Source organism: Hemiscyllium ocellatum, chromosome 7, assembly GCF_020745735.1.
Source record: "Hemiscyllium ocellatum isolate sHemOce1 chromosome 7, sHemOce1.pat.X.cur, whole genome shotgun sequence".
Lineage (NCBI taxonomy): Eukaryota > Metazoa > Chordata > Chondrichthyes > Orectolobiformes > Hemiscylliidae > Hemiscyllium > Hemiscyllium ocellatum.
Genome location: NC_083407.1, coordinates 1,476,377 through 1,498,388, shown reverse-complemented (window position 1 = coordinate 1,498,388; position 22,012 = coordinate 1,476,377). Strand labels below are relative to the sequence as shown.

The following is a 22,012-nucleotide window of genomic DNA, read 5'->3' as shown; positions in this document are numbered from 1 at the left end:
AGCCTCTGACGCTCCAGGGAAAACAGTCCCAGCCTGTTCAGCCTCTCCCTGTAGCTCAGATCCTCCAATCCTGGCAACAACCTTATAAATCTTTTCTGAACCCTTTCAAGTTTCACAACATCTTTCCGATAGGAAGGAGACCAGAATTGCACGCAATATTCCAACAGTGGCCTAACCAATGTCCTATACAGCTGCAACATGACCTCCCAACTCCTGTACTCAATACTCTGACCAATAAAGGAAAGCATACCAAACGCCTTCTTCACTATCCTATCTACCTGTGACTCCACTTTCAAGAAGCTATGAACCTGCACTCCAAGGTCTCTTTGTTCAGCAACACTCCCTAGAACCTTACTATTAAGTGTATAAGTCCTGTTAAGATTTGCTTTCCCAAAATGCAGCACCTCGCATTTTTCTGAATTAAACTCCATCTGCCACTTCTCAGCCCATTGGCCCATCTGGTCAAGATCCTGTTGTAATCTGACATAACCCTCTTCGCTGTCCACTACACCTCCAATTTTGGTGTCCATCTGCAAACTTACTAACTGTACCTCTTATGCTCGCATCCAAATCATTTATGTAAATGACAAAAAGTAGAGTACCCAGCACCGATCCTTGTGGCACTCCACTGTTCACAAACCTCCAGCCTGAAAAACTACCCTCCACCACCACCCTCTGTCTTCTACCTTTGAGCCAGTTCTGTATCCAAATGGCTAGTTCTCCCTGTATTCCATGAGATCTAACCTTGCTAATCAGTCTCCCATGGGGAACCTTGTTGAATACCTTACTGAAGTCCATATAGATCTCATCTACCACTCTGCCCTCATCAATCCTGTTTGTTACTTCTTCAATCAAGTTTGAGAGACATGAGTTCCCATGCACAAAGCCATGTTGCATATGTATCATTATCCATGTGTGTATTCAATGCCCATTTAAATGCCCTTAATGTCAGCCATTCCACTACTGTTGCAGGCAGGCCGTTGGTGATGACAATTCCTGTGATGAAGTCACTTCCTGTTCTTTTTCTAAGGGGGTGGTAGATGGGGTCTAACTCGATGTGTTTATTGATAGAGTTCTGGTTGGAATGCCATGCTTCTAGGAATTCTCGTGTATGTCTTTGTTTGTGTCCTAGGATGGATGTGTTGTCCCAGTCGAAGTGGTGTCCTTCCTTATCCGTATGTGAAGATAGTAGTGAGAGAGGGTCATGTCTTTTTGTGGCTAGTTGATGTTCATGTATCCTGGTGACTAGTTTTCTGCCTGTTTGTCCAATGTAGTATTTGTTACAGTCCTTGCACGGTATTTTGTAGATGACATTAGTTTTGCTTGTTGTCTGTATAGGGTCTTTCAGGTTTTATAGCTGCTGTTTTAGTGTGTTGGTGGGTTTGTGGGCTACCATGATGCCAAAGGATCCAAATAGTCTGGCAGTCATTTCCAAGATGTATTTGACGTGGGGAGAGTGGCTAGGGTTTCTGGACGTGTTTTGTCTGCATGTTTGGATTTGTTGCTGAGAAATCGGTGGACTGTGTCCATTGGGTACCCATTCTTTTTGAATACATGGTATAGGTGATTTTCCTCTGTTCTGTGTTTCAAGACATCCAGCACTTCCTCCTCTGTAATATGGACATTTTGCACGATGTCACCATCTATTTCCCTACAGTCTATACCTTCCATATCCTTTTCCACAGTAAATACTAATGCAAAATACTCATTAGTATCTCCCCCATTTTCTGTGGCTCCACACAAAGGCTGCCTTGCTGATCATTGAGGGGTCCTATTCTCTCCCTAGTTACCTTTTGTCCTTAATGTATTTGTGAAAACCGTTTGGATTCTCCTTAATTCTATTTGCCAAAGATATCTCTCATCCCTTTTTTGCCCTCCTGATTTCCCTCTTAAGTATACTCCTACTTCCTTTATACTCTAAGGATTCACTCGATCTATCCTGTCTGTACCTTACATATGCTTCCTTCTTTTTTTTTTAACCAAACCCTCGATTTCTATAGTCATCCAGCATTCCCTATACCTACCAGCCTTCCCTTTCACCCTGACAGGAATATACTTTGTCTGGATTCTCATTATTTCATTTCTGAAGGCTTCCCTTTACCTGCGAGCATCTGCCCCCAATCAGCTTTCGAAAGTTCTTGCCTAATACTGTCAAAATTGGCCTTTCTCCAATTTCGAACTTCAACTTTTAGATCTGGTCTATCCTTTTCCTTCACTATTTTGACTCTAATTGAATTATGGTCACTGGCCCCAAAGTGCTCCCCCAATAATGAAGGCTTATTGCAAAATAAAGAGGGCAGAGATCGAGAAACCTTCCTGCACAGACACCGATTGCAGAGTGATGTCAGAACTATATGGAAAGCAGCTGATTGGTGAGTTAGCCTGGTCAGTATTTCTAATCTTTATAGTGAAGTTGGTACTAATTAGTGTTTGCCTCTCGACTTTTTTCCTCCCTTTTTATGAGAAAGTGCTTGTGAAGTGCTCATTGTAAGTTCATACTGACTCTAAGGGTAACAAGTGGGCAGCACGGTGGCTCAGTGGTTAGCACTGCAGCCTCACAGCACCAGGGACCAGGGTTCGATTCCAGCCTCAGGCGACTGTCTGTGTGGAATTTGCACATTCTCCCCGTGTCTGCCTGGGTTTCCTCTGGGTGCTCTGGTTTCCTCCCACAGTCCAAAGATGTGCAGGTCAGGTGAGTTGGCCATGCTAAATTGCCTGTAGTGTTAGGTGCATTAGTCAGAGGGAAATGGGACTGGGTGGGTTACTCTTCAGAAGGTCGGTGTGGACTGGTTGGGCTGAAGGACCTGTTTCCACACTGTAGGGAATCTAAATCTAAAATAGTTTCTGGAGTCAAGGAATGGCACGTCAGCAGTGTCAAGTGGGGTGTACATTCTGTGCTATGTCTGAAATCAACACACACACACACACACACACACACACAGTGTCCCGATAGGAAGTGTCACCAGTGGCAGGAGCCTGAGTTCCAGCTGTGGAATAGGACCAATTGCTCAAGTCATTGCTGTACACTCCCAAGGCAGAGAACTACATGGACAGAATGGATAGGTGGTGATCACACAGCAGATTAAAAGTGGAAAGGGAGAAGGGGAATGGGTGGTTATCAGACACCCTAAGTAAACAGGGCAGGAAATACAGGAATCCCTGACTCCATCACACTTACCAATCGGTATTACGTTTGGAAACTGGAGAGAGTGATGATTTCTCAGGGGAACACAGCCAGACCCATGTCCATGGCACCAGCTAAGGGTGGAGGGAGAAGAATGGATGAGCAATAGATATGGGTCAGAGAATCAGGCAGCTGTTTCTGCACCAGGAAATGTGATTCTAGGATGGTGCGTTTCCTCCCTGATGCCAGGATCGAGGATATCACAGACATCTTTCTAAGGGAGGGGGAAGAATCAGTCAGAATCATGGACTATGTTGGTACCAAATTTGGAAGAACTGTAAACTATGAATAGGGCAGTGAGAAACTCCGGAAGGACATTGACAAATTAGGGGAGTGGGCAGATAGGTGGGCAGATAGGTGGCAGGTGAGGTTCAATTCAGAGAAGTATAAGGTGATGCACTTTGATCAGAAGAACTTTGTAAGACAATATAAAATAAAGGTAACAATATGAAAGGAGAAGCTGGAACAGAGGAACCTGGCTGTTTATGAACACAGCACATGGAAAAGTACAGCACAGTACAGGCCCTTCAGTTCATGATGTCATGCCAAGGATTATCCTTAACCTAAAATAAAATAACCTAACTACGCACCCCTCATCTCACTGCTGTCCAAGTGCATGTCCAGCAGTTGCTTCAATGTCCCTAATGACTCTGCTTCCACCATCACAGCTGGCAACACATTCCATGCATTCACAACTATCAGCGTAAAGAATCTACCTCTGACGTCTCCTTTATACCCCCCCCCCCCTCCCCCCCACCCTGTGCCAGTCAATCCTGCCCTGGGGAAAAGTTGTTAGCTATTGACTCTATATATGCCTCTCATTACCTTGTATACCTCGATCAGGTTTCCTCTCTTCCTCCTTCTCTCTAGAAAGAAAAGTCTGAGCTTATTCAACCTTTCTTCATAAGGCAAGCCCTCCAGTCCAGGCAGCATCCTGGTAAACCTTCTTTGCACCCTCTCCAAAGCCTCTGTATCTTTCCTGTAGTAGGGCGACCAGAACTGGACACAATATTCCAAGTGTGGTCTCACCAGAGTTTTGTAGAGCTGCAGCAAAACCTCAAGGCCCTTAAACTCGATCCCCCTGTTAATGAAAGCCAAAACACCATATACTTTCTTAACAACCTTATCCACTTGGGTGGTAACTTTCAAGGATCTATGCACTTGAACACCCTGTTAGGACGGTACTACCATCCCCGTGTTCGTTTCGGAGGAATGAGACACCGGGTCAGATTCTAAGAAACAGACTGCTTTATTCGAGAGAGAATCGAGTTACAGCAAGGTATCAGGCTTGCTGAAGAAGGCGTTCTGACTATTTTTTAAATTTGTCTATCCTTTTGTTCTCTCACATTCCAGAGTTACATCCTTATTTGGTAAAAAGCAGAATTTTTGTGTGTGATTGGGTCTCGCCTGATAACGTTCTATTACCTCAGTTTGAGCCTCGTGTATCTAGACACGGCTCTAATGTCCTGTTATCTCTCACCCTCCCTGGGGCCTCTTCAGGCTATGCCATCAGCTTTTCAGTCTGTTCTTAGTGTAACATAATGGCTTACTGTTGTCTAGTGAAGCTAACAAGTTCCAGACTTGCTAATACTACCTTACGTGAGCACTACCTCACAATAAAGTTTCTTACACTGCCTAACCTTAATAATGGATCCCAACAACCCAGAACCCTCTGTTCCTCCACACTGCCAAGAATCCGGTCTTTAATCCCATATTCAGCACTCATGTTCGACCTTCCAAAATGCATCACTTCGCATTTATCCAGGTTGAACTCCATCTGCCATTTCTCAGCCCAGCTCTGCATCCTGTCTACGTCGCACTGCAGCCTGCAGTAGCCCTCGATACTATCGATGACACCTCCAACCTTTGTGTCATCTGCAAATTTACTAACCCACCCCTCAACCTCCTCATCCAAATCATTTATAAAAACTACAAAGGGCAGAAGCCCAGGAACAGAGCCCTGCAGGACCCCACTCAACACTGACCTCCAGGCAGAATACTTTCCATCTATAACCATTCTCTGCCTTCTCTCAGCCAACATATTCTGAATTCAGACAACCAAATCTCTCTGTATCCCATACTTCCTGACTTTATGAATGAGGCTACCATGAAGAATCAAATGCCTTGCTGAAGTCCATATACACCACATCCACTGCTCAACCCTCTTTAATCTGCCTTGTCAATTCCTCAAAGAACTCAATAAAATTTGTGAGGCATGACCTGCCCCTCACAAAGCCATGCTGACTGCCTTTAATTGCAGTATTATTTTCCAAATAGTCATAAATCCCATCCCTCAGAATTCTTTCCAAAACTTTGCTGACCACAGACGTCAGACTGACTGGTCTGTGATTGGCAGCAATTTTCCTATTACCCTGCTTGAAAAGAGGAACAACATTCGCCTCCTTCCAATCCTCTGGTACAACTCCTGTGGAGAGCAAGGAAGCAAAGATCTTTGCCAGCAGCTTAGCAACCTCCTTTCTCGGTTCCCGGAGCAGCCTGGGATAAATCTGGTCCGGCCCTGGGGACTTATCAATCTGAATGTTTGCCAAAATTTCCAGCACATCAACTTCATCAACCTCGATCTGTTCAAGTCTGTTTCCCAACTCCTCAAAGTTCTCATTCACAACAAGTTCCCTTTCCTTAGTGAAAACCAAAGCAAAAAACTCATTTAAGACTTCCCCTATCTGCTCAGACTCCACGCACAAGTTCCCTCCGCTATTCCTGATCGGCCATACCTTCTCCCTGGCCATCCTCCTATTCCTCACGTATGAGTAAAATGCCTTTGGATTCTCCCTAATCCTTCTTGCCAAGCCTTTTTCGTGCCCCCTCCTGACTTTCCTCAGTCCATTTCGGAGCTCCTTTCTAGTCAGCCTGTAATCCTCTAAAGCTGTGCTCAATCCTTGCTTCCTCCAGTTTACGTAATCTGCCTTCTTCCTTTTGACGAGAAGCTCCTCTGTTCTTGTCATCCAAGGTTCCTTAATCTTACCCCTTCTTACCTGTCTCAGAGGAACAAATTCATGCATCACTCGCAACAACTGCTCCTTAAGTAATCTCCACATGTCTGCTGTGCCCTTTCAGTGGAACAATTGCTCCCAATCTGTACTTCCCAACTCCCGTCTGATATCATAATTTCCTTTTCCCCAATTAAATATCTTCCCTTGGTAACTGCTCCTTTCACTCTCCATGGCTATGGTAAATGTGAGGCAGTTGTGATCACTGTCACCAAAGTGTTCTCCCACCGCGAGATCTGACACCTGTCCTGGCTCATTGCCAAGTACCAAATCCAAAATGGCCTCTCCCCTCGTCGGTCTGTCTACGTACTGAGTAAGGAAACCCTCCTAAACACACCGGACAAAAACGGCTCCATCCAAACCATCTGCATTTTAGGAGGTTCCAGTCAATATTCGGAATGTTGAAGTCACCCATAAGAACCCTGCTTCATCTGCATTTTTCCAAAATCTGCCGGTCTATGAGACCTTCAATCTCTCTACTGCTATTAGGGGGTCTATAGAAAACCCCCAATGCGGTGGCTGTTCCCTTGCTGTTCCCAATTTCCATCCATAGACTCAGTAGACAAACCTTCCTCAACAACCTCTGTTTCTGTAGCTGTGATACACTCTCTGATTAGCAATGCTACACCCCCTCCTCTTTTTCCACCCTCCCTATTTTTTTTAAAATGCTCTAAACCTTGTTTATGTGCACAGATCATTGAAGATTGTGGGATACCTGGAGAGAGCAATTAATCTGGAGAGAGGCACAGTGGCCTCAGCTTTATTAATAGGGGCACAGATTGCAAGAGCAAGGAGGTGATGTGACACTTGTTAGACCTCAGCTCAGACCACTGTGTATAATCCTGGGCACCACATTGTCAGAAAGACAGGAAAGCATTGGAGAAAGTGCAGAAGTGATTTACAAGAAAGGTTCCAAGGCTTAGAAATTTCAGTTTGAGGAGAGATCAAAGTTGGGACTCTTCTCCTTGGAGAGAGGAGGCTGAGAATATAACTTAGTACAGATTGTCAAAATCATTAGAGTGCTGAACAGAGTCCAGCAGGAGAAGCTGTTCCCGCTGTTAAAGAAAGGAGGAAGAATAAGGGGGCATAGATTAAAAGTGAAGTGCAAACAAAACAAGGGTAATACAAGAGAAAACGTTTTCACAACGAGTAATGAGGGTCTGCAGTTCACTGCCAGGAAATGTGATGCAGGCAGATTCATGGAATCAATGGATAATTATTTAGATAGAGTGAGCATGAGCATTAAGGGGGGAAAAGAGGCAATTTTTCACTTGGTAATGATGCTGATTAGAAGAGCTCAGTGCAGGCACAATGGGACTAATAGCCTCTTTCTGCACCGTAACAAATCTGTGATTTCAAGGAGTTTGGAAGAAAATTAAAAAGCAGTATCAGAAGTTCACTCCCACGAGTTCATTCCCAGTGTCACACGACATGAGTAGAAGAGTGAAAGGTCTGACTGTTTGAAGAAGATTGGTGTATAAGGGAGGCCAGATTTAGGAGGATTGGAACTGCTTCTGGGGCTGGTGGGTCCTGCACAAACTGGACATGACACACCTTAACAGGACCAGGACCAGGACCAGGACGAGCTCCTTGTCAGGTTGTATGTGAGCACTGCTGGGGTTGGTTCAAATTATTTCGTAAAGGAGATAGAAACCTCAAGTGATAAGCCAAGTTGGAAGGCGATTTAGTTGGTAACAGGAAATCAAGAATTTGCTAGGGAGACTAGAAGGTAGGAGAAACAAAGCAGAGTGTTGAGTACGCTTCAATAGTTGAATGATATCAAAAAGGCAAAAGTTAAGAGCATTCTCTCTGAATGCACACAGTATTCATAACAAGGGAGATAATCCGTAGGTGCTAATACAGATACAAAGGTTCGATCTAATTATCATTCCGGAAACATGGCTGCATGGTGACCAGGGAGGGAGCTCAATCTGAACAAAGACCAGTCAGTCAATGTGAATAAGGGAGATTATGAAAAGAAGAGCAAAAAGTGACTGAATGGATTGGGAAAATACATGAAAAGGCATGAGTATCATGGGCAATGGATTTTTAAAAAAGATAACTATTATGTAATTTACAGCAACTACACATTCCTTCGAGGTGCAACATCTCCAACAAGGTCAGTCAACTGTGGCTCACAGCAGGGAGTGAGCGAGAAAATAGGGAACTATCGAACTGTTAGCCTAACATCAGAAATAGGGAAAATGTTAGAGTTGATGATAAAGGATCAGATAATCAGACAATTGGATGATTGGGCAGAGTCAGGCTTTGATTTGAGAATGGGAAATCATGTCTGACAATCTTGTGAGGGCGATTGGGAGATCTGATCAACTAAATTGATAAAGGAGACTCAATGGCTATAGTATACTTCATCAGAAAGCTTCTGAGAATCCAAGTCCCTGCAGGAGGTTGGGTGGAACACATTAAAGCACATGGAATGTAAAAGCTGGCTAACAGGTAGAAAATAGATAGCAGCAACAAACAGGTCATATTTTGCTGGAGCTCCTCCATACCAAACTCAATCAAATGCAGCCTCAATGTCACGGGTAATAATTGTCACCTCACCTCAGAATTCGGCTCAAGGTTGGAATAAGACCAGAAGTTCAGGTCCCCACTCAGATCTGGACAAACTGGGGGCCTATATTCTCCAGTGGAGAATTCCTGAAGAAGGGCTCATGCCCGAAACGTCGATTCTCCTACTCCTTGGATGCTGCCTGACCTGCTATGCTTTTCCAGCAACACATTTTCAGCTATATTCTCCAGCTTTTCAAAGAATGAGAGGTGAATGAAGCTTATAAAATACTTAAAGGAATAGACAGGACAGATGTAGGTAAGATGTTTCCCTTGACTGGCAGTCTGGAACCAAAGGCCAGAACTTTAAAAATATGGGGGATGAGATTGAGGACGGAGATGAGGAGAATTTCTTTTACTCCATTGTAACCTGCGGAATTCTCTACCAGAGAGGGTTGTGGAAGTTCAGACGGAGTATGTTTAGGGTAGAGTGAGACAGATTTCTGATTACCAGTGGGGTACAGGGTGACGAGGATGGGTAGGTAAAAGACATTGAGAGTTCCATCAGCCATGATTGTATGGCTCGATGGACCGACTGGCCTCCTCCTGTTTCTTTGTTCCTGTCAGAAGTGGGAAAAGGTTAAAAAGTGATGGATTATGAGCCACAACCAGTGACACAGGGCTAGAAGAAAAGGTCTATAATAAAGGGGAAGACAAGAGAGATCAAAACGTCCAAAACAGTGGCGTGGGGCCAATGGAGTAGAAATAACCAAATCTAGAGAAGGTGTGAATGGCAGAATGACCAACAGCCACTTTTTGAACAAAGTCAACAAAATGAGTGCAGAGGATGAGATTTGCAATTGTTCAACTGATTGTTGAGGTCACAAGGCTGCTCCTGAGGTTTCTACTGAACCTGACTGGAAGATGCAGGTGACTGAGGACAGTGAGGGCAATGTGAAACAAAGGTGGAAGACTAAAATGTCAGACCATCAGAAACTTGGATACACTGATCAGAGATGTTACACAAACCAATTACCCAATTGCTGTTCAGTTTTCCTTTTGGATATTAAATCACATTGCGAGCAGTGTCGAAGTAGTACTCTGAGCCTGGGACAGGAAGCTGCTGCTTCTCCTGCACTTGTATGGAAATGTATCACAGGATCGAGGAAGTTGGAGATAATTGAAGAGAAGGCAAGAGTGTTGGAGAGGGATAGGTTCTGTTGGAAAGGACAATGTATTTGGTGATGGCATTACGCTGAGCTGGCAGAATGGCTGAGGATGATCTGTTGAATATGAGGCAGGTATTACATACGAGAGATAGCTGTATGCAAACAGAGTTTAAAACCACATTAGTTCATTAACTACACTCCATAAAACAGACCCCAATGATCTCTAGCTTCCTTTATAAAAGAAATACATCCAATTCACAACCATAGCAGGGATGGGGTGAGGAGAGTAGGGACTGGGGGAGAATAAGAAAACATTCAACTCACATTTGCCCCCATCAGCCACATGAACTAGCAAATCCTCCTCCCCGGGTGGGGAATCGGTGTAGGAGGACTGCAGTCGCTGGTACTCTGTGGTGAATGCTGCCATGGCTCAACTAGTGACAGGCACACTCATCCTTCAACAACACAGGAAGGTCCCACTGACATACAGCAAGGCTCACAACTGCAAAGAGAACAAAGGGTCAAGTTAGTGCAACTTCAAAGCCAGCATGGACACTGTTTGTACAGCTTCAATCCCAGGCCAGTTTCACTTCCAGACCTCTTCAGCTGCTCTCACAAGCAAGTACAATGGAAACATGCAATAGACAGGATTAATTAATGACTAAGTGGTGAAACACCCTAACATAATTGAATCTCAACATCTTCTTCAGGGAGAATGGTGGTCTAAGATTAAACACAAATAGATCTAACTCAATGGGATCAGTAAACCTCACACATTCAGAAAGGAGAGGTCCCATCCAGAGTGAGAAACCATCGGAGTGAGGAGATCATTCAGGGAATTTGGTGGCAATGTAGGAATTAGGTGGAGAGCAGAAAGAGGTGGTTCTTGCTGGCTTTCTCTTTTGACTCACAGCTTAAAAGGTTTATAAACAGGATAAATTGGAGCTCAGAGTCAGGAGCTATGAAACAGGATAATAGCAGATGGTGTTTGGGACAAGGTACTTCCCCGGATAGAGGATTGGCTGACTGTGGGAAGAATGGCATGGTTTTCAGGATGGCAGCCGGTGATGTCTGGAGTTCCACAGGGGCCAGTGTTGGGACCACAATTATTCACATTATACATTAACAACCTGGAAAAAGGGAATGAGGACAGCGTTACTGAGTTTGCAGATGATCACAAAAGGTGGGTGAAGGGACAGACTCGACAAGTGGGTAAAGAAGTGGCAGGTGGAGTACAATGTGGGAAGGTAGGAGGCTTCGGAGTCCAAGTTCAGCTGGCAGTCAGGAAGACAAATACAGTGTTGGTATCCTTTATAAGAGGGCTAGAGATTTAAACTCGTAGCATCCCTATACAGTGTGGAAGCAGACCATTTGGCCAATCAAGTCCACATTGATCCTCCGAACAGCATCCAATCCAAACCCCTTAGCCTATCCCTGTCACCCGGCACTTCCCATGGCTAACCCACCTAACCTGCACATCTTCGGACTGTGGGAGGACACTGGAGCACCCAGAAGAAATCCATGCAGATACAGGGAGAATGTGCAAACTCCACAAGGACAGTCGTCCAAGGGAATCGAACCTGGGTCCCTGGAGCTGTGAGGCAGCAGTGCTAACCACTGAGCCACCGTGCTGCCCTAATTTACTGAGCAGAGACGTGCTGCTGAAGCTGGATAAGGCTCCGATCAGACCACCAGGGAAAGTGTACTGAAAAAAGTTCCAAGGCTTTGATCGATTTTATCCCAGGGTCTTCAAAGTAGTTGTCATCAAAATTCCCAAAATTCTGAAATGGTCCAATCAGATGGAAAAGAGCGAATGTAATTTTTCTATTCAAGGAGGAAGGAAGCCTCAGGCCAGTTGGTTTAATTGGTCACTGAGAAATTGCTAGGATCAATTACTCAGGAGGTTACTGAATAACACATTTAGAAAACCCCAATGCAATCAGGCAGAGTCAACATGGTTTTGTGAAAAGGAAAAGGTGTTTGATTAATTTAGTGGGAATTCTTGGAGGAAGTAATAGCCAACATGGATAACTGGGAATCTGTACACACTGTGTCCAAGGAATTACCATGTGTTTTAAAACAAGTACAATATCAAAGATTACTGCGTAAAATTACAGGTTATGACTGGGCTCTTGTAGCGGGTGGTAGTCTGGTGTGTTTTGGAGTAAATGATTATATAGCTAAAAAGATTAAATGGTAACAGCATAATAATGCCAGCTTATTTTTGGGGCTTACAAGTTCAAAATCCATCACAGCAGAGAGTGAAACTTCAATTCAGTAAAGTCTGGAATGAAAAGCGAGCTTCTACAAAGCAATTGTTGTAAAAACCCATCCACTTCACTGCCATCCTTTAGGGAAAGGAATCTGCCATCTTTACTCAATCTGGGCCCAAATGGGACTCCAGATCCATAGTAATACCCTCTGGGCAATGAATGCTGGCCTAGCCAGCAATGCCCATATCCCGTGATTGAATATATAAAGGAGGATGTAATGGACTGTTTCTTGTCTGGCAAAGTACAACTCGAGTGCTGCCACAGAGATCAATACGATGGCAACAACTGATTTGAATCCAAATCAATAACTTAGATGAACGGATAATGTACCTTTTTTCAGTAAGTCCAACACTTATGACATGCCTGGGGAAAGGTGAGACTTGAACTATGGCCTTCTGGCACACAGATAGAAGCACTACCACCAAGACACAGACCCAATAGACTTAGGGCTACTAATGCCTGAAAGATAAGCAGGAAAGATAAACAGAAAAATTAGTTCTAAAGAGGTAAGTGATTAGTGATCCAGTGGACAGTGTTATGACGTTGAAGGTGTGTATTGTACCTTGAAGAGAAGCCTGTTTTGGCAGTAAGAGCTTGCAGGCAATTGTCATGTGACTGACTAGCAGTCTCAGTGAAAATTGAAAATATGTAACATTTGGCTGTAAACTAGATATCTCAGTTGTTTTGATCACCATTTGAATTGAACTAGTTTAAATTATGCGTCAGGATATGAAAACCCAATCGAATTTGAAGTTTACTCTTTTGACAACATTGAACCGATGAGAGGATCTGATGTTTGGAGTATAAATAAGCCAGCACTTTGAGAGTTAGATAAAGAAAGCACGACAACCTGTCATCTAGAGACAGAGACAGACTGCCATCCAAAACACTATTAAACCGTACCTTTCTCATATGAAACATCTTTACAGCAAAAGCCAAAGACAACCCCGGGAGATCTGCAGCTGAAAGAAGTCAGAAGCTGATGATGATAGCCGCTGTTAAGTTTTGAAAATTAAGTTGATGTAATTTTAATAGAGACTTTTATTGGATCAGTACATTGTTCGAGAGTTGGGCGTAGATAACAGACCTTTCAGAGAAAAGAGGCTTAGAGTTATAAATAGTTGTTGTTTAATGTTCACTTTTAAGAGTTAAAGAATAAAATTGATATCTTTCTTTAAATAGTGGAATTTGGGAGTTCTCTGTCACTGATAGTTTAACAGATTACGATGCGAGGTGGCTTTTCTGAGAGTCCGGTTTAATTACCAGAAGGGTCCACTGCCGTGTCGTAACAACAGAGACAACACTTCAAAGATGTCTGACTTCGTCCTGAATATTGTCAATGTACTTGATGTGTACAGTGTAGAAGCAGCTTTATTTTATATCCAGCCCTGTGCTGTACCTGTCCTCAGGCTGTTTGATGGGGACAATATGAAGAGATTTACTTTTGATTTAAGAAGAGTGGGCTGGACTTTCAGTTTAAAAGAGTAGAGAGAGCTTTACTCTATCTGCCCAAACACTGTACCTCTCCTGAGACTAATTAATGGGGGACAGTGTTAAGAGGAGCATTACTTTCAGTTTAAAAGAGTAATGTAACTAACCCCATGCTGTACCCAACTATGAAGGTGTGGTCAAAACCACAGACTGAGAAAGCCACAATTGAAATGTCGGAAGAGAAGCAATGACTGAAAATCAGCAATCACCATAGTTTGTTTCAGTTTCACTTTTTACCAGCTTGGAGACCAGACTTTCTGCAATGAGAAACCATCTGGTCATCCAGACATTGAATAAGGCACTACAACACATCCCACATCACAGCACTTGCTTGAAAACAATAGTTTACATGAGCTCACACGTTCCACAGTAAAAGAAATATCATTTTGGTCATGACATGGGAAACATAGCAGCACATTTATGCAGAGAAAGATCGCACAAACAGAAATATAGTGACTGCCCCTCAGCACTGACCCTCCGACAGTGCAGCACTCCCTCAGCACTGACCCTCCGACAGTGCAGCACTCCCTCAGCACTGACCCACTGACAGTGCAGCACTCCCTCAGCACTGACCCTCCGACAGTGCAGCACTCCCTCAGCACTGACCCTCCGACAGTGCAGCACTCCCTCAGCACTGACCCTCCGACAGTGCAGCACTCCCTCAGCACTGACCCTCCGACAGTGAGGTACTCCCTCAGCACTGACCCTCCGACAGTGCGGCACTCCCTCAGTACTGACCCACTGACAGTGCGGCACTCCCTCAGCACTGACCCTCTGACAGTGCGGCACTCCCTCAGTACTGACCCTCTGACAGTGCGGCACTCCCTCAGCACTGACCCTCCCGGTAATGGTTGTTTTTCCCGGTCACCATGGGCCTTCCTGCTGAGGCTCAGCCCTGGAGCTGTGACCCCCGGGAAGGTGCCAGTACCTGAGGCCGGACTTTCTCCTGAAGCGGGGGGACCACCGACTGTCAACAACCGGAAACAATGGCGGAGCGGGGCGGATCTGACGTAACCGTGTGGGGCGGAAATCCCCTGCGCAGTGCGGACCTTTGATATTGCCCATGCGCCAGGCCCGCGGCCCTTCTCCCCCATACTGCGCCTGTGCACAACCGGTAGCACATGCGCATTGCTGACTACTTGACCTTTGATGTTGTGCGCCTGCGCGATGCCGGCGGCGCCATGGCGCGGCTGTGTTCGCTGTTTGAGTCTCCGGGCCTGGGCCTGGGCCTGGGCCTGCGGCTGGTCACCGACACCGAGCTCTCGCTTGGCCCTGACCCGCCAGGTACCCGCCTTATCCACAGGAGTGTCCCCCTGGGGCGGTGGGCCCTCACTGGCTGTGACCCGGACAGTGCACGGTCCCCCCTGAACCGGCGGCTCTCCTGCTCCCGGCTTCTCCAGCGACACTTCACAGCGCACGGCCCGGGACACACACCAGGCCCCGGCCCCGGGCCCAGCCCCGGGACACACACCAGGCCCCGGCCCCGGGCCCAGCCCCGGGACACACACCAGGCCCCGGCCCCGGGCCCAGCCCCGGGACACACACCAGGCCCCGGCCCCAGGCCCAGCCCCGGGACACACACCAGGCCCCAGGCCCCGGGCCCAGCCCCGGGACACACACCAGGCCCCGGGCCCAGCCCCGGGACACACACCAGGCCCCGGGCCCCGGGCCCAGCCCCGGGACACACACCAGGCCCCGGGCCCGAGACACACACCAGGCCCCGGGCCCGGGACACACACCAGGCCCCGGGCCCAGCCCCGGGACACACACCAGGCCCCGGGCCCCGGGCCCAGCCCCGGGACACACACCAGGCCCCGGGCCCGAGACACACACCAGGCCCCGGGCCCGGGACACACACCAGGCCCCGGGCCCGGGACACACACCAGGCCCCGGGCCCGGGACACACACCAGGCCCCGGGCCCAGCCCCGGGACACACACCAGGCCCCGGGCCCAGCCCCGGGACACACACCAGGCCCCGGGCCCAGCCCCGGGACACACACCAGGCCCCGGGCCCCGGGCCCAGCCCCGGGACACACACCAGGCCCCGGGCCCCGGGCCCAGCCCCGGGACACACACCAGGCCCCAGGCCCCGGGCCCGGGACACACACCAGGCCCCAGGCCCCGGGCCCGGGACACACACCAGGCCCCGGGCCCGGGACACACACCAGGCCCCAGGCCCCGGGCCCGGGACACACACCAGGCCCCAGGCCCAGCCCCGGGACACACACCAGGCCCCAGGCCCCGGGCCCAGCCCCGGGACACACACCAGGCCCCGGGCCCCGGGCCAAGCCCCGGGACACACACCAGGCCCCGGGCCCCGGGCCCAGCCCCGGGACACACACCAGGCCCCGGGCCCAGCCCCGGGACACACACCAGGCCCCGGGCCCAGCCCCGGGACACCCACCAGGCCCCGGGCCCAGCCCCGGGACACACACCAGGCCCCGGGCCCAGCCCCGGGACACACACCAGGCCCCGGGCCCAGCCCCGGGACACACACCAGGCCCCAGGCCCCGGGCCCGGGACACACACCAGGCCCCAGGCCCCGGGCCCGGGACACACACCAGGCCCCGGGCCCAGCCCCGGGACACACACCAGGCCCCGGGCCCAGCCCCGGGACACCCACCAAGCCCCAGGCCCCGGGCCCGGGACACACACCAGGCCCCGGGCCCGGGACACCCACCAGGCCCCGGGCCCGGGACACCCACCAGGCCCCGGGCCCGGGACACCCACCAGGCCCCGGGCCCGGGCCCGGGACACCCACCAGGCCCCGGGCCCAGCCCCGGGACACCCACCAGGCCCAGCCCCGGGACACCCACCAGGCCCCGGGCCCAGCCCCGGGACACCCACCAGGCCCAGCCCCGGGACACCCACCAGGCCCCGGGCCCAGCCCCGGGACACACACCAGGCCCCGGGCCCAGCCCCGGGACACACACCAGGCCCCGGGCCCAGCCCCGGGACACACACCAGGCCCCGGGCCCGGGACACCCACCAGGCCCCGGGCCCAGCCCCGGGACACACACCAGGCCCCGGGCCCGGGACACACACCAGGCCCCGGGCCCAGCCCCGGGACACACACCAGGCCCCAGCCCCGGGACACACACCAGGCCCCGGCCCCGGGCCCGGGCCGACCCCCCCCCCCCCCCTCTGTGGCACTGCCAGCTGCCTCCCTCGTACCCCGCCCTTACACATTACACCCTTTACTTGTCCAATTTCTGCAGGTCATCCACAAGAAAACCCCAAAACACTCTGTATCTTCTGGTCTCAAAATCGTTGCTGCTTTTACAACTTTTTGCTTCGTCATATTATTTTCAGCTGCCGCCTGCTCGCCCAGCTCTCTGTCTCCAATCCACAGAATGGTCATGGCACAGACGGAGGACACTGAGCCCAATGTATACCCACTGGCTCTCTCAAACTTAGTGACAGTCTCTTACTTATCCCCCCCCCATGCTTTTGAACATTGGTTAAATAAAGACTATCATCCAATGCCCTCTTGAATGCTGCAACTGAACTTCCCTCCGTACACTCCCTCCCAAAGCATCCCATAGCCCAACTAGTAAAAGTAAAATCATCAGAGTGCGGGGGTGTGTAGGGCTGCTGTCTATTAGAGAGATCACTGGTGGTGGTTTGAACAGAGGGTCTACATGCCCCAGGCAAGGGGTGACATTGAGAGGGTGAATCCTTCGTGGTACATAGAAAACATAGAAAAATACAGCACACTACAGGCCCTTCGGCCCTCGATGTTGCGCCGATCCAAGCCCACATAACCTACACTCGCCCACTATCCTCCAAATGTCTATCAAATGCCCATTTAAATGCCCATAAAGAGGGAGAGTCCACCACTGCTACTGGCAGGGCATTCCATGAACTCACAACTCTCTGAGTAAAGAATCTACCCCTAACATCTGTCCTATACCTACCACCCCTTAATTTAAAGCTATGCCCCTTCGTAATAGCTGACACCATTCGTGGAAAATGGTTCTCATGGTCAACCCTATCTAAACCCCTAATCATTTGGTAACCTCAGCGTGTGCAGGAACTGAACCCACACTATTGGCATGATAACCCTAAGCCTATAACAGGTTCTGGCCTGAAATGTCAACTCCCTTTTTCCTCTGATGTGGCTTGAACTGCTGTGCTCTTTTCAGCTCTGCTGTTTAACCACTATGACTAACTATAGCTGAACTACTCCCTGTGTGAAAACATAATGTTTTTTCACCTCAAGCTTATATCTTTTGTCAATCACTTTAAGTCTATTCCATTGTCCTTGACTGGTTTACAAATTTCTCACTACCTGCCCTGTCCAGGTCCTCATCATTTTGAAAAAAAAACTACCAAGCCATTTAATGGATTGTATAGTTCGATGCTAGTTCTTAGAGAAGTGAGGTTAAAAAGAGATTTGCTGGAGGAATTTAAAACCTCAAACTACTTGGGGACAGTCAATAAAGTGAAATTGCTTTTTAGCTGGCTGAAGGATTAGGAACCAGAGCTTGAACTATAGACTTGAGGTGATTAGCACAAGCCGTTGAAAGGGCACAATAACTTTCTTAACCAACAAGTAACTCGGATTTGGAATGTCTAGCCTGACAGGGAGATGGATAAAGACCCACTCATGTCCTACAAAAGGCTGTTGAACAGAGAGTTCAAAGAGGAATTAATACAGTTCACAGGGGAAGAGGCTCCAACTAGATCATTGCATGTGGATGGACTGAAAGTTGGATTACTATAACATATAAAAGAATATGAAATAATGAATGAATCATTTTTAATGTAGACGACGATGTGGTCAGTGAAGGACGGGTACTGCTTGAGATCTCCGACAAGATGTACTGCTCCGCCTGTCAGTGCAGCTTCGAGAACCGAGAGGATCAGGTAAATGAGGACAGTGTGCTCCCCATGGTTGTAGTCACAGCAAGATTTTGTACCCAAGATGGGTGGCATTTTAAGTGTTTTGCTGTACTCCTGTTTCCCTGTACTTCAGTAAACGTGACAGTAAAGCCTAATTCCCATGTTACACTCTGGAAAATTAGGGATGAGCGATGCATGCTGGCCCAGCGTGCACTAATGTCATGTTCGCCGAGCTGGGAGTTTGTGTGGCAAACGTTTCGTCCCCTGTCTGGGTGACATCCTCAGTGCTTGGGAGCCTCCTGAGAAGCGCTTCTGTCATGTTTCCTTCGGCATTTATAGTGGCTTGTCTCTGCCGCTTCCGGTTGTCAGTTGCTGTCCGCTGCAGTGGTCGGTATATTGGGTCCAGATAGATGTGTTTGTTGGTAGAATCTGTGGATGAGTGCCATGCCTCTAGGAATTCCCTGGCTGTTCTCGGAACGAGGACATGCCGCAACCCAAAGGACTAGCCACACTAGCATTTCCAAACTGACAGCCAGACTGCTGCGACCACTAGGACTCACAACAGCACACAAACTAACAGCCACTCTCAGACAACAACTCACCAGGACAAAGGACCCGATACCCAGCATGAGCAAAACCAACGTAGTATACAAAATCCCATGCAAGGACTGCACAAAACACTACATAGGACAAACAGGAAGACAGCTAACGACCCGCATCCACGAACACCAACTAGCCACAAAACGACATGACCAGCTATCCTTAGTAGCCACACACGCAGATGACAAACAACATGAATTTGACTGGGACAACACTACTATTATAGGGCAAGCCAAACAGAGAACAGCCAGGGAATTCCTAGAGGCATTGCACTCATCCACAGATTCAATCAACAAACACATCGACCTGGACCCACTGCAGCAGACAACTGGAACTGACAACCGGAAGCGGCAGAGACAAGCCACTATAAATGCCGGAGGAAAGATCACAGAAGCGCTTCACAGGAGGCTCCCAAGCACTGAGGATGTCACCTGGACAGGGGACGAAACGTCTGCAACACAAATTCCCAGCTCGGCGAACAGAGCCACAACAATGAGCACCTGAGCTACAAATCTTCTCCCAAACTTTGAATGTCATGTTAATTAATAAACAAACATTTCTGAAGCTAGGTAAAAGCAAATTACAAAAAGGTCAGTTAGACTCGAAACGTCAGCTGTTTTCTCTCCTTACAGATGCTACCAGACCTGCTGAGATTTTCCAGCGTTTCTCTTTTGATTTCTTAAGCTAGATTTGAATTTCAGATTTATTAATTGAGGTTAAATTCCAGCTGAGTTGTGATGATATTTGAACCCATGTTCCCAGAGCACTCTCAGGGCCTCTGGATTATTGATATCAACTTCTGGACCCTGGGTTTCACCAGCCTCAATTAGGAGATGATTACACCTTGATTGTCAAGAGGACATAAATTCAGTTGATTCAAGTTTTATAGAGTAATGGCATATTTGACAAGGAGCAACAAGTGTCTTTCTCAGCTGCTTGATTGTCAACTTTGTTGCTTATTTAATACAGTTTCTTCTCTGCTTCTTTCCAGAAGGAGCACTACAAACTGGACTGGCACAGGTTTAACCTGAGACGAAGGCTGCTTGCAGCTCAACCAGTCACCGCAGAGAGGTTTGAGAAAATAGCAGGTACCAGATTCATTACTCAAATCAGTTTCCATCTGATGTTCACTGATAACCTTCCCAGGAAATGAGGCAGAGACTTTTACTCTGTCTGATCTTGTGTTGAATCTGTGGTAGGAGTGTTTGATGGGGACAGTGTAGAGGGAGCTTTATTGTGTCACACCCTGTCCTGGGCATTGCTCATTTGTCCACTGCAAGACAGTGATTGTCACAGACACCTGTTATTTGTTCTCTCAGGTGAGATCTCCAGTATTTCAGGCTCTGAGTCTGAGGACTCGCACTCTGACGCTGAGTTGGAACAGCTGCGTTACCACCGCATCCAGAATGTTCTCAGTCCCGTGGATGAGGTTCCTCCTGCAGAAGAGAAACAGCGAGGTCGGCAAAGCCTTCGTGTTCTTTTCCAGACCACAGATGGCACGTATTTCTCTGTATATCGCTGTGTCCTGCAGTGTAAGCAGGTAAGAAACTGCCCGATCATCACCCTGTCCACAGTGCTTCACAGCCAGTGCAATATTCTTTAACTATAACTATATCCCTGGAAACAAACCAACCAGTTACATACGCACAGGATCAGGGCTGTCGCTGTAAAGCTATAGGACATTTTAAAGGGAGAGGGCAGACTGACAGAGATAATAGTACGTATTAGGACCAATGATGTATGTATGGAAAAGGAATGAGGTCCTGCAAACAGCATTAAAGAAGCTGGGAAGTATATGAGATAGAAAGGGTAGTAATCTCTGAATTACTCTGGTGCCACATGCTAGTGAGTGTAGAAACAGGAGTTTAAATCACATCAATTCATGGTTGGATTGATCAGAGAATCTCTTACACCAGTAAGGGGGGATGGTATTGTACAGGGGTCTTCAAATGAAACCATGTAAATCCAGAAAGGTGCAATCACACTACAGGGAGGGCACTACTGGCCCCCAACAGTTCAAGAGAAATAGAAGATTATATATTTTTGCAAGGTTTGTGAAGGTTTGTACCTCAGGTTGAGCATTAGGGTGTAGGTTTGCTCGCTGAGCTGTCGGTTTGATATCCAGACGTTTCATTCCCTGGCTCGGTAACATCATCAGTGGGGACCTCCAAGTGAAGCCAAACTGTTGTCTCCTGCTTTCTATTTATATCTGTCTCCTGGATGGGGTTCCTGGGGTTTGTGGTGATGTCATTTCCTGTTCATTTTCTGAGGGGTTGATAGATGTTACCTAGATCTACGTGTGTGCTTATGGTGATGTGGTTGGAGTGCCAGGCCTCTAGGAATTCTCTGGCATGCCTTTGCTTAGCCTGTCCCAAGATAGATGTGTTGTCCCAGTCGAAATGTTTTTTTTCATCCATGTGTAGGGCTACGAGGGAGGGAAGGTCGTGTCTTTTTGTGACTAGCTGGTGTTTGTGTATCCTGGAGGCTAACTTTCTTCCTGTTTGTCCTACGTAGTGTTTGTGGCAGTCCTTGCATGGAATTTTGTAGATGACGTTGGTTTTGTCAATGGGTTGTACTGGGTCTTTTAAGTTTGTTAGTTTTTGTTTGAGAGTGTTGGTGAGTTTGTGTGCTACTAGGATTCTGAGGGGTCTCAGAAGTCTGGCTGTCATTTCTGAGACTTCTTTGATGTATGGTAAGGTGGTTAAGATTTCTGGCTGTGTTTGGTCTGCTTGTCGTGGTTTGTTCCTGAGGAATCTGCAGACTGTATTTTTTTGAGTATCCGTTCTTCTTGAATACGTTGTATAGGTGGTTCTCCTCTGTTTTCCGAAGTTCATCTGTGCTGCAGTGTGTGGTGGCTCATTGGAATAGTGTTCTAATACAGCTTCATTTGTGTGTGTTGGGATGGTTGCTGGTGTAGTTGAGTATTT

General features: G+C 47.9%; 2 protein-coding genes across 5 annotated transcripts in view; one reads left to right on the top strand and one right to left on the bottom strand.

The window, feature by feature from the left end:
* Positions 1-14,631, bottom strand: part of atg9a (ATG9 autophagy related 9 homolog A (S. cerevisiae)) — a 45,169-nt gene extending 30,538 nt beyond the window's left edge. For all 3 annotated transcript variants that reach the window (XR_009644904.1, XM_060828183.1, XM_060828184.1), the window contains exons 1-2: positions 14,568-14,631; positions 10,200-10,377 (exon numbers count right to left, since the gene is read on the bottom strand). Coding sequence is in view for 2 of the 3 variants with exons in the window: in XM_060828183.1 (XP_060684166.1) it covers positions 10,200-10,302 (103 nt within the window). In the remaining variant the exon portion in view is untranslated. The remainder of the gene's footprint in view (positions 1-10,199; positions 10,378-14,567) is intronic.
* A 172-nt stretch (positions 14,632-14,803) lies between these two features.
* Positions 14,804-22,012, top strand: part of ankzf1 (ankyrin repeat and zinc finger peptidyl tRNA hydrolase 1) — a 58,101-nt gene continuing 50,892 nt past the window's right edge. For both annotated transcript variants that reach the window (XM_060828180.1, XM_060828181.1), the window contains exons 1-4: positions 14,804-14,923; positions 18,412-18,509; positions 20,077-20,173; positions 20,405-20,625. In XM_060828180.1, coding sequence (XP_060684163.1) covers positions 14,821-14,923; positions 18,412-18,509; positions 20,077-20,173; positions 20,405-20,625 — 519 coding nt within the window. In that variant the 5' untranslated portion in view covers positions 14,804-14,820. The remainder of the gene's footprint in view (positions 14,924-18,411; positions 18,510-20,076; positions 20,174-20,404; positions 20,626-22,012) is intronic.